This window comes from Mastomys coucha, unplaced genomic scaffold (genome assembly GCF_008632895.1).
Source record: "Mastomys coucha isolate ucsf_1 unplaced genomic scaffold, UCSF_Mcou_1 pScaffold9, whole genome shotgun sequence".
NCBI lineage: Eukaryota > Metazoa > Chordata > Mammalia > Rodentia > Muridae > Mastomys > Mastomys coucha.
The window spans coordinates 43,426,645-43,439,321 of NW_022196915.1; the positions used below are offsets into that span (position 1 = coordinate 43,426,645).

General features: G+C 37.9%; 1 protein-coding gene across 5 annotated transcripts in view; it reads left to right on the top strand.

Annotated features, from left to right (window-relative positions):
• Positions 1–12,677, top strand: part of Zmym2 (zinc finger MYM-type containing 2) — a 76,243-nt gene that overhangs the window by 7,242 nt on the left and 56,324 nt on the right. For 3 of the 5 annotated variants that reach the window (XM_031362636.1, XM_031362638.1, XM_031362637.1), the window contains exon 3: positions 9,284–10,140. In XM_031362636.1, the coding sequence (XP_031218496.1) occupies positions 9,284–10,140 (857 nt within the window). Of the gene's footprint in view, positions 1–7,464; positions 7,551–9,283; positions 10,141–12,677 lie in introns of all 5 variants that reach the window. The other 2 variants (XM_031362639.1, XM_031362640.1) reach the window with 1 other exon arrangement.

The window sequence follows — 12,677 nt, forward strand, 5'->3', positions numbered from 1 at the left end:
CCCCCCTCCCCCGACAGAATTTCAATATATAGCTTTTCTGGCATGGAACTTCCTATGTAGACCAGACTGCACTCAAACTCAGAGATCTGCCTGCCTCTGCTTTTGGTTCCAGATGCTATGCAGTTATGCCCTATTCAGCTAGTTTTATACAGCTGAGGCCTCCCTGCTCAGAGATGGTGTTGCCTAGAGTGGGCTGGGCCTCCCCAGGCCCTCCCACAGCAAACATAAGTCAAGACAATTCCTCACAGACTTGGCATGGAACAACCTGACCTGGGCAGCTCTTCATTTGATACTTATTAGATGACTCCAGGCTGGGTCACATTGGCAGCTGAAACTAAATAACTAGGATACTCTATTCCCTGTCCATTCGACACATAAACATACCACTTGAAGCCATAGATTAACTTTCACTTTTCTTGTTTCTAAGATCTTGTTAATATCATAAAATGTCCAACTTTCAAAGTCACACAGTCTTTTAAAATTTCCAGCACTTGAAAAATTTAATCTCTTTAAAAGTCCAAAGTCTCTTAACTGTGGGCTCTATAAAATTCAAAACCAGTAATATTCGTTCTTATTCTCAGTGAGAAGCACTAGGCATATTTATACTCAGATCAAAGCAAACCCAAAATCCAGCAGTATAAATCCAAATTCTGAAACTCAGGTGTTGGCATCTAAGACTCAGTCGTCTTCTGGACTCCAAAGGGCTCGACATCTTATCTCTTTAGCTGTGTTGTCAGCCACAGCACATAGAACTTTTCTTTTAGGGTCAGGCCAACTCTGCTCCTAGTTCTCCACTGCAACTGTGACAGCACTTCCATTAATGGCTTCTACTGGCCTCTCTTTATTGACTCTGCCTCTGCCACGTGGTACTAGGCCTCAGTCACTTTCCTTGAACCTCTCAATTCTGCAACTTTTATGCCTTCAGAACCAGTACAAGGGGGACTGATTCTTATGAGTTACCTAGTTTTGGCTACCAGTTGGATGATGCAGCCTTGGTGTCATTGGCAGCTGAGACTGACTAGGATACAGAGTATCATTATTCCCAGATTGACCTCAGCCTCCTTTCTAAGTACTGGATTGCAGGAGTTTGTTAGCTTGCCTGACTAGGATTTTCCTATTTTAAGTTCCTAACAGTCCATTGAAAATTAGATGAAATAACTTCTATTCTTGGTTATGAATAAACCTTTTTTCATGTGTGTGCATGTGTGTTGTATTTATTTTTCATGTACATTTGGTTGTGTGTGTGTTTGTGTGTGTATGTATGTGTGTAGGCATAGAGGCCTAAGGTTGGTGTTGGCTGTCTTCCCAATTGTTCTTTGTCATAGTTTTTGAGGCAGTTTTTCTTTTCACCGTTTTTTTTGGGGGGGGGGTAGGGGTAGGTGGTACACACCTTTAATTCCAGAACTCAGAGGAAGAGGCAGGTAGGGTTTTGTAAATTCACTGCCAGCTTGCTGTACATGAGGATACATAGTGAGACCTTGTGTTAAAACAAATAATTAAAAACAAAAAGCTAGTATCATGGGGTGGAGAGATGACTCCATGGTTAAGGACTCTTCCTGCTCTTTCAGAGGACCATACAGAGTATAATGTAAAAGTATTAATTGAGCCTTTTTATCTTTGTCAGTATAATAAGATAGGTGTTCTTTAGAATCTAAATTTTGTATGTATTTAATACAAGTAGTTCTTTTATTCTTGGTAGCTTTTTCTTTTTTTTTTAGGTTTTAAAAAATTACTGTTTTATTATTTTGTCTGCATGTTTGTGTACTTTGTTTATGTCTGGTGCCCATGGAGTCCAGAAGAAGGTGTCTGATTCTTTGTAGCTGGAGAGTTACAGATGTGTGTGTTATTCTTGTGGGTGATGGTAATAGAATCTAGATCCTCTGGAAGAGCAGCCCAGTGTTCATAACTGCTGGGCCCTATGGTGCTTATTTTCAACTGTTTATGTTCACTTTTAACTGAAAAGTACTATTCTTTAGTTAAAGTACATTTGGTCCCTACTTCCTGACATACTGCTCCTGAAGTTTATGAATCTCAAGTGATATCTGTGCTAACGAGGTTTTTCTGGTGGCTAGCGGTCCTGGTGGTTTCAGAGTATGGGTAGGGCAAAGGACTGGTGATAGGAAAGACTGGGGGATAAGAGGGTTGGGATTTTTCAGTTCCAAACTGTTACTCTGGGGAAGGGAGGGAGTAACAGTTAACTTTATCATCAATGTTCACAAGCGTCTATGAAAAACTAAAAGAACAGGTTCAGGGAGCTTTTGATAGATGAACTTTTAGAGAGCTCTGGAGGATGGAACCCTAGAAGGGGCATAGGGCTCTTCTGTTCTTGTTTCCCAGATCTCTTCTATAGTCTTTAAACTATCATTTATATAAAGTAAACTGTTAAGGATAAATCCCAAATACAGTTTTATGGATAGCTTTAGCAAAGTTTGGACCTAACTAGAAGATCTGGCGGACTCCCAGTTTAGAGCTGATTAATAGGAAAGATGGTAAAACAAACCTGTGACTTACAGTCTGACCTGGAAGATTCATGAGTCCTCAGCCTATGGAATTTGATGTCTCTACATAGATGGTATCAGAAGGTATCTTGCTGGTGTCAGGGGAAGCCCTCCTCTGCATTTGGTCACAGATTTTCTGTACTGATATTCAGTGAGAGTGTTGGAGAAACTTTAATGTATTTGTTTTTTTCCCCTAATTCGTCATTCTGTTCTCCCCATATAGTTAGTTGTCTTTCATTTTTTTCCTTTAAAACTTTGTGATTTAAAAAATATTTATTATTACTTAAAATTTTTTTAAGATATTTTATTTATTTTTATGTGTACGAGTACACTGTAGCTGTACAGATGGCCAAGAGCTATCATGTGTGTGGCTGTTGGGAATTGAACTCAGGACCTCTGCTGCCCTGCCTGCTCTGGCCCCACTCGCTCCAGCGTAATTCACTGTAGCTGTCTTCAGACGCACCAGAAGAGGGTGTCAGATCTCATTACAGATGGTTGTGAGCCACCATGTGGTTGCTGGGATCCAAACTCAGGACCTTCGGAAGAGCAGTCAGTGCTCTTACCTGCTGAGCCATCTCGCTAGCCCCTACTTAAAAATTTTTAGGTTTATTTTTATTTTATGTGTAGCAATGTTTTGCCTACATGTATGTATGTGTACCATATGTGTGCCTGGTACACACATATACATAGACACATATATAATGCCTGTGCACATCTATCATAATACAATTTTTAAAAAGTCATTGAAGATTCTTCGTACCTTGACACCCCCCCCCCCCCCCCCCAAGAAAGGGTTTCTGTATGTACCCTTGATGATCCTGGAACTTGCTCTGTGGACCAGGCTGGCCTTGAACGCAGAGATCTGCCTGCCTCTGCCTTCCGAGAGATGAAGCTTCTCATCTTGTGGCATCTGCTGCCTGAGGGTGAACTACAGGTGTGGGATGCCACACCAGGTTTATGCTGGGATTAGATTCAGGGTTTTATCTATACTATGTGAGGACCCTACCAACTGAACTATATATCTTTTTTCCTTCGGTAAAAAAAATTTTTTTAAAAGATTTATTATATGTAAGTACACTGTAGTTGTCTTCAGACATTCCTGAAGAGGGAGTCAGATCTTATTACTGATGGTTGTGAGCCACCATGTGGTTGCTGGGATTTGAACTCAGGACCTTCGGAAGAGCAGTTGGTGCTCTTAACCACTGAACCATCTCTCTAGCCTGGTAAAAAAAATTTTTAATAGTTACATTATTTTACATTTTCAACAATGCTAAGGAGATTTGATTTTTTTTCCCCATTCTTTTCAGTAATTAAAAAAGTTGCATGTAGGGCTAGTGAGATGGCTCAGTGGGTAAGAGCACCAACTGCTCTTCCGAAGGTCCTCAGTTCAAATCCCAGCAACCACATGGTGAAGATCTGACGCCCTCTTCTGGTGGGTCTGAAGGCAGCTACAGTGTACTTATTATAGTAAATAAATCTTTGGGCCTGAGCGAGCAGGGTCTCCTAGAACGAGCGGAGGACCTAACAGTCAATTCCCAACAACCAGATGAAGGCCTGCAACTATCTATACAGTTACAGTGTGTACTCATATACATAAATGAATAAATCTTAAAACAAAGTTACATGTATTTTATTATGTGATAAGCATTATGGAACATTTTGAAGGACAGAATAGAATAGAAAGTTTGCACACTTACTTAGTGGTAGTTTTTCAAAGAAATTACAGCTGACTTGTAATGGATGTGATTCTCTCCTACCTTGTGTGTTTCAGGTGGTCAGGCTTATCACCAAGTGCTAGCAAGTGCCATTTTGCTGTTCCCTTTGGATAGTTTTTTAAGACATATCAAAATGTAGCCCAGACTGGCCTGAAACTCTCATTTACTCTCCAGAATTCTGAGATTACAGATAGCAGGCCATCAAGTTGAGATTTCTTGGCTTCATATACTTTTGCTTAATGACTGATAATGGGTCATCTTTTGATTTGGTTGTGAGTCATTTGTGTGTCTTCTGGCAAAGTGTTTTGTTTAAGTTCCACCTATTTATCTTCCTACACCCATCTACCTACCTACCTACCTTTCCTTGTTGATTTTTGATTCGGAGTTATTTTCTCTCTGCATTGTCGTCAATTTTTTGGTAATATTCTTTGCACAATATTGTGAATCTTGAACAGTTTAGTATGTTTTTTTCTTGCCTGTTTGGTGTCATCCAAAATGACAAATACAGTGGCATGATATTTTCTCTTAGTTTTTTAGTTGACTTCTATTTAGATCTTGCTTCTTATTGAGATTTATTTATAGATTGTATATGGTATAAATGAAGAATCAGTTTTTCGAGCCCCCCCCCAGATCATCTGTCTGCTTTTTGTTTCTATATATGAAAGAAAGCACAGGACTAGCTGTAAAAGTAACTTTTATTCTCCTGCAGTAATTGCCGTCTTGGAAGCAGACTTCCTCCCTCTGTTAACTTGGGCCTAGTCCTGGAAGCTTTTAGCCTTGTACAATCTAATGTAGGCCTAGAATGTTTTCAGTCTCTGAGAATTACTGCTGAACAAGCTCACCCTTTCTAACTCTTTCTGAACTCTGGCTTGCTGGTTCAACTCAGCTGTTTTAGCTTAAACTCTTTTCCACGCTGACTGATTCAATCTGGCTTTTCTCTTTTGGCTCCTCCTGAATTTCTCTGCTTGGCTTCATACTAACTTTGGTAATATGTTCTAATCTACTGGCCTCTCATTCTGTCTTCTCGTGTGTCTAGCTTGTTCTCTCTCTGTCTCTCTGCAATGTGTCTCTGTACTCTGCCCTCCCTCTCTCTCTACTGCTCCTAAAGGGGCTTCCCTTTCCTCTCCTCTCAGGACAGTTGGGTGTATCCTAGTCTGTCATATCGTTCTCTGAGTTGTCACTTTGTCTGCCACTCAGTTACACATCACTTTCAAACATGGGTGCTTTCTTTTACAAACTAACTTTACTTCATTGCTTGGTTTTAAAAGTGTGTATTAATGGTTTGTCTGTAAAAATAAAGAGAAATTAAAGGTGCGTGCTAAGGCTGAGCCACACCACAACCAGAGACAGGTTTTTCCAGTAAACAACATAATCTTGAGGTTCACAGTGTGATCAAACATCCTGTAACCACTGGCTATAAAGATTTCCTCTAGTTCATCCATTTTCCTGTAAATTCTTTTACGCTGGAATATTCTTTGTATACCATATTCTTTATCGATTCACCTACTCACTTCTCTGTTAAGGACTTTTGGATCTGTCTTTTTTTTCTTTTTGGTTTTTCGAGACAGGGTTTCTCTGTGTAGCCCTGGCTGTCCTGGAACTCACTCTGTAGACCAGGCTGGCCTCGACCTCAGAAATCCACCTGCCTCTGCCTCTGCCTCCCAAGTGCTAGGACTAAAGGCCTGTGGCACCCTGCCCAACCATCATTGTTTCCTTGATACTAGGTTTCTCTGTGTAGACCTTGCTGTCCTGGAACTTGTTCTGTAGACTAGGCTGGCCTAGAACTGAGATCTGCCTGCCCCTGCTGAGATTTAAAGGCCTCTGCCAAGACTGCCTGATCCCATTTTCATTGTTTTTAGGAGAGGTTTAAGAGTTGTTATTGGTTATTTTGAAATGTTGGTAGAATTTATAAGTAAAGCTATTTGTCCTAATTTATTTCCTTCCTTCCTTCCTTCCTTCCTTCTTTCCTTCCTTCCTTCCTTCCTTCCTTTTTTCCTTCTCTCTCTCTTTTTCTTTCTTTCCTTCTTTCCTTCTTTCTTTCTTTCTTTCATTCTTTCTAAGACATTTTATGTATATGAGTACACTGTAGCTATCTTCAGACACACCAGACCAGGAGAGGGCATCAGATCCCTTTATGGACAGTTGTGAGCTACCATGTGGTTGCTGGGAATTGAACACAGGACCTCTTGAAGAACAATCAGTGCTTTTAACTGTTGAGCCATCTCTTAGTCTCCCCTACCACCTCCTCCCCTACTTTATTTTTTTTCTGAGATGTTTCTGATTACTGACTTAATCAACTTTGGGTCTTTTATATCTACTCAAATTTCATATTCTTTGTGTGAATTTTAAGGATTTTTAAAAATTTTATATTTGTTAACCAGTTTGGCATATGATGAATTGCTCATGTTATTCTTTAAAAATTCTATTTCTGTAAAATTAGTAGGGATGCCTCCATTTTTATTTCCCATTTTAGTAATTTGAAGTTTTTTCCCTCTTAAATAGACAGTACTTTTTTAGTGTAATTTACTTTTCTCTCTAAAGAACCAACCTTTGCTTTTTCTATTTATTTCTATAGGACTACTACTACTACTACTACTACTACTTCCTTATTGATTTGAGAGGATTTTTCTTTTCTTTTTATTTGTTCTTGTTCATTCATGTACTCCATACTGGCCTCAAACTCATTGCGTAGCCAAGAAGCCTTTGGAGCCTCACCTCTGCTGTACAGTGCTTGGGTCATAGGCATGTAACAGTGGACCTTGTTTTTGTGGTGCTGAGGATAGAGCCTGGGGTTTCCTGAATGATAAGCACCCTTACGTCTTTACCTGATATTTGTATTGAATATTATTTCCAGAATAGGGCTATATTGTGATAGTAAAAGATTATTCTTGTCATTCTCTAATGATGTTGTAATTATATTCTGTTTGATCTTTTGTTTTGTGTGATATTGTTACATTAATATTTTATAACTAATTTTTTTATTTTATTAGGAATTATTAATTTTAAGTTGATTATATTAATTGGGAACTATAGTACGTACAACAAACACATTAGCTGGTACTCTTTGGTTGTAGAAAATTTATCTTAGCTGCCTATGATTCCTTTATGGTACTTATCAAATTTTTAGGTAGGTTTCTAAAGGGGAAAGTGTTCTTTTTCTCCTTTTTCTTTTTTTAAATTTGAGACAGGCTTTCTCTTTGCTAAGCTTATAAGGGAGAAGATGATGATAATTTGTTTTTATTTTGAGACAGGGTTTCTGTTGCTCATGCTGGGCTTGAACCTGGATTTCATAAAGTTAAACAAGTTACGGATGATTGTTAGCTAAATATGAGTGATAGTAAGTTAATTATAATTAAATTACCTCCTGTTTATGGTTCATAGAGTAATAAAACTTTCATACATCTTTTAAACCTGAATTATCTTTAATAAGAAATTTAAATTAATGGAAAAGTAGACAGGAGTCACTAAAGCTGAAGTCTCCTGGTATATAGCTTTGCTCCTTCTGACACCAAAGAGGTAAAATAAAATTTAGAATGAAGATCTTTCATTCACAAAATCATGGGATGATTTATGAATTCTCAATTAGTAGGAATGTTCAAGCTTATCTGTGAATTGTCAATGTATTCCACTGTAAAGTTATTAGCACTGATGAACACTTTTATTATATTCAGCTCTCATTGTAAATCTTTTGATTTCTTCACCATTTAATGGTTGCTCAATTTATTCTTTTCAGCTGTGTTTGGAGTAAGTTTCTGACCATCAGTTATACATTTTTCTATTGTTATCTCTCTATTTTTATTGATTGATTGTTTTTGAGATAGGGGTTCTCTATGTAGCCTTAGCCGTAATGGAACTAGCCTGGTCTCAGGGTAACTTCAAAGTGCAAAGTCCTCCCTATTTCAAACATAATAGCCCAGGATCCCCTCCCCACCAATAAATTCTGCTTATAAAAATAAAATCATGTGATATAAAAATTAGGGAAATGATCAACAGTGAATACATTCGCTACTCCTCTTACCCATTAGTTGAAGTGATAATTACATTTATGCCCTCTATCCTATTAGCGCTTATACTTTATGATTTTTAAGCCAGGTTTTTAAGATTTATATAACCAGGGGTTGGGATGATGGCTCAGATGAGAAAATGCTTGCTGTAGAAGCATGCAAGCATGAGGACTTGAGTTTGAGCACTCACATAAGAAGCTGTGTGTATCTGTCATCCTAGCAGTGGAAAGGTAGAGAGACAGCAGGATCTTAGGAACTAGTTAGTCAGTCAATCTAATCAAATTGGTGAGCTCTGTTAGTTGAGAGATTTAAAAATTGAGGTGAAAAGTATCGATGCCCCAGTGGTTAAGACTGCTTCCTGTCTCAGAGGACTTGAATTTGTTCCTTGGACTCATGTTGAACAGCTTACAGCTGCCTGTCACTGCAGCTCCAGGACATCTGATGCCTTCTTTTGACCCTGTGGGTAACTGCACATGTGTGGCATATATTCAGTATTCATACCTGTGAATAAAAATAAGAATAAATGTTAATTTAAAAAAATCAGGTAAAGAAAAGTCTGGCCTGGGATCAGATCAAGTGTCACTAGTCCCAAGCTTCCTTTGGAAGCCCTAGGACCTGCCAACCTTTTTAAACTGGGTGGTTGTGAAAAACTAGTAAAAGATTTCTGAATGTCCAAGGACCAAAAAGTCAGTGAGTTGCAGGTAAAGATTCCATCTCCAAAAAAAAAAAAAGGAAAGAAAGAAATAGAGAGGAAGATACCTGATGTGGACCCTTGCTTTCATATTGTCATGTTAGTTTTGGAGTTTCTGTTGATACTTAACTATTTACATTTCAGGTAAACTTTATGGAGTAAATAGTGTATCTCTAGAAAGAGATAGTGGAAGTATACATGGTTACTGAAAATTGGCTGTGTTCCTTGTTACCCTGCATGTAGCTATATGGATATGTAAACTACAAAATGCTTGAGACTGCAGAAGATCCTGCAGGAGTCTTATAACAGAAATAAAAGCATCTTTAAAAAGTCACATACTCACTCACATTTATATTCTTTTATTTCCCTGAACAGGTTCTTTGGCATGGACACAAGTTCAGTGGGAACATTAGAATTGACTGATCAAACTCCCGTTTTATTAGGAAGTACAGCCATGGCAACTAGTCTCACGAACGTAGGAAATTCATTTAGTGGCCCACCTAATCCTTTAGTGTCTAGATCTAGTAAGTTTCAGAACTCATCAGTGGAAGATGATGATGATGTTGTTTTTATTGAACCTGTACAACCTCCTCCATCTTCTGCACCTTTGGTTGCTGATCAAAGACCTATAACATTTACATCTTCAAAAAATGAAGAACTACAAGGAAACGATCCCAAAATTCATCCTTCATCGAAAGAGTTGGCCCCACAAAAGGGAAGTGTAAGTGAGACAATTGTTATTGATGATGAAGAGGACATGGAAACAAATCAAGGGCAAGAGAAGAGTTCCTCAAATTTTATTGAAAGGAGACCTTCTGAAACTAAAAACAGAACGAATGATGTGGATTTCTCTAGTTCCACTTTTTCAAGAAGTAAAGTAAATGCAGGAATGAGTAACAGTGGTATTACCACAGAACCAGACTCTGAAATTCAGATTGCTAATGTTACAACCTTAGAAACAGGCATAAGCTCTGTGAGTGATGGCCAGCTAGAAAGTACTGATGGGAGAGATATGAACTTAATGATTACTCATGTAACATCACTGCATAACACCAACCTGGGAGACGGCTCTAACGGACTGCAGTCCAGTAACTTTGGTGTGAATATACAAACGTACACCCCATCTCTAACTTCACAGACCAAGGCTGGGGTAGGACCTTTTAATCCTGGTAGAATGAATGTTGCAGGAGATGTATTTCAGAATGGAGAGTCTGCACCTCATCATAATCCTGGTAAGAAGTGATACTCTACTTCATAAAAGTGAATTTAATATTTTGTCAGATACATTTTTATTGAAATAAAAGTGTTGTTTAGTGCTTTCATATAGAAAATGTTTTAATTTTGTTAACATTAAAGTTTGAAATTTTAATGATTTGTGAAATGTATAGTATTTGTGAAGTAGAATATTAGTATGATTTTGTTTAATGAATTAAAAATACATAAATTTAGCGTATTTTTATAGATTGCATTTTGCTAATGTTAATGTTATATGTAAATTAGAACAAAAAGATTAATAACATACTTAAACATTGTACAATAAATTCTACTTATGGTTCTCCTATTTTTCTGCATGTTTCTCATGTTTTTATTAAAGAATTGACTAAGGTTTTTTTTTTTTAATTTCTTATCTTTTGAAGAAAGCGGAGTATAGTTTCTTTAAATTATTCTAAGAGATGATTGACATGCAAAAATTGTACCTGTTTGCTCTATTCAGCATGGTGACTTTGAGGCCTTCTACTTTGTTTGCTTGCTACCATCTTTGCTCTTCGAGATAGGGTCTCACTCTGTAGCGTTGACTGGCCTGGAACTTGCTGAGTAAACCAGAGTGACCTTGGACTCAGAGAGATTTACTTGCCTCTGTCTTGAGTGCTGGGATTAAAGGCATGTGGCAGCAGACATGCCTTGTGTTTGTTATGATTGCTCATTTAGTGTTAGTTTTTTATTTTATTTTGTGTTTCCCAGTGTTTTTAATAAGCCCTTCATTTATTGTTTATCAAAGTTGGTATATTTTCCTTTTCTTTAATTCTGAGTCAGGGTTTCTCTGCATCCATGGTATTCCTGGAACTCACTCTGTAGACCAGGTTGGCCTCAAACTCAGAAATCCGCCTGCCTCTGTCTGTCTCTGCTTCCAGAGGGCTGAGACTAAAGGAAGGCGTCACCACTGCCCGGCTAAGTTGGAATATTTCTTTACTATTGGAAGTTCGAATTTTGTGAGCTGCTCTGCTCTTTGAAAAATATTAAAATACAAATATTATAATAACTGGTCTTAGCTGGTTGTAGTGGTACATGCCTGTAGTTTCAGAGATGTAGGCAGAAGGATCAGGTATTCAGAGCCATCCTCTGCACATTTGAGGGCATCTTAGGCTATACAGTAAGACACTATCTCAAAAAGGCCTCTCCTCAAACAAATCAACATACAAAGCTGGCCATGAACAAATAATTGTGTATGTTCCTCTTCTCTGCATGAAGATATATCTTTCTACCTCAATTTCTATGTATTTATCTTCATTTCATTATTTAGTCTCATTAGCAACTTTTAACACATAGGAATTGTATAAAATTAAGGTGGGATAACTAAAATCTAGGTGATGTGTAATGTTCTTTGATATATATGAGTTTTTAAAAACCAAATTCTTTACTTAATGTCTATGAGTATTTGCCTGTGTGTATATATCTACACCGTAAGCTTGAGGAGGCCAAAAGAGGAATAGAACCCCCTGGAACTGGAATTATAGATGGCTATGAGCCTCCATGTAGGTGCTGGGAATCGAGCATGAGACCTCTGAAAGTGCCGCCAGTTACTCTTAACCTGTAAGCCATCTTTCCAGCCTGTTATTTTTGTTTATTTACTTCAGCATTAGTATCTGATTATGAAGAACGTTTGCAAAATGCATAGTTAAGAATGAGGGGCAGGGGTTAGAGAGATGGCTCATTGGTTGAGTTCTGGCTTCTCTTCCAGAGGCCCCTGGGTCAATTCCCAGCAACTACATGGCAGTTTACAATTATTTGCAACTCTAGTTTTAGGGTATCTGACACCCTTATACAAACATAAATGCAGGCAATACACCAGTACACATAAAATAAAAATTAAAAAATAAAAAAAAATTAAAAGAATGAGGGTCACTACCCTGTATTTTATTAATTGAAGATATCATCATCAGTGCTCTTTGTAGTTATCTTTAAGTCCTGTTTCTGTTTCTTTTAATTTAGCCTATTTGAATCATAGCTCGGTATACTATTGTTTTTTGTCTTTAAAAATAAATTATTTAAGCCGGGCGGTGGTGGTGCACGCCTTTAATCCTAGCACTTGGGAGGCAGAGACAGGTGGATTTCGGAGTTCGAGGCCAGCCTGGGCTACAGAGTGAGTTCCAGGACAGCCAGGGCTACACAGAGAAACTCTTTTGTCTCGAAAAACCAAAAAAAAAAAAAAAAAAAATTTTTTTTCTAATTTTCTCAAGCAGTACCATTTCCTGATGTCTAAGCATTCAAATATATGAATCTTTTGGGTGCATTCTTACTTAATCAAATCAGCATAATATCTACATACATGTGCATGTACAGGCCCGTGCTCACTGTTGGCTACATTCCTCAACCACTTCTTTATTTTTAGGAAGGGTTTCTAAATGAACCTGAAGCCGATGGATTTGACTTAGCTGTCTGGCCAGCAAGCACTAGGATCTTCCTGTCTATGTCTCAGTACTGGAATTACAGGTGCACTTCACTGTACCTGTTTTTTTTTGTTTTTTTTTTGTTGTTGTTTTTGTTTTTT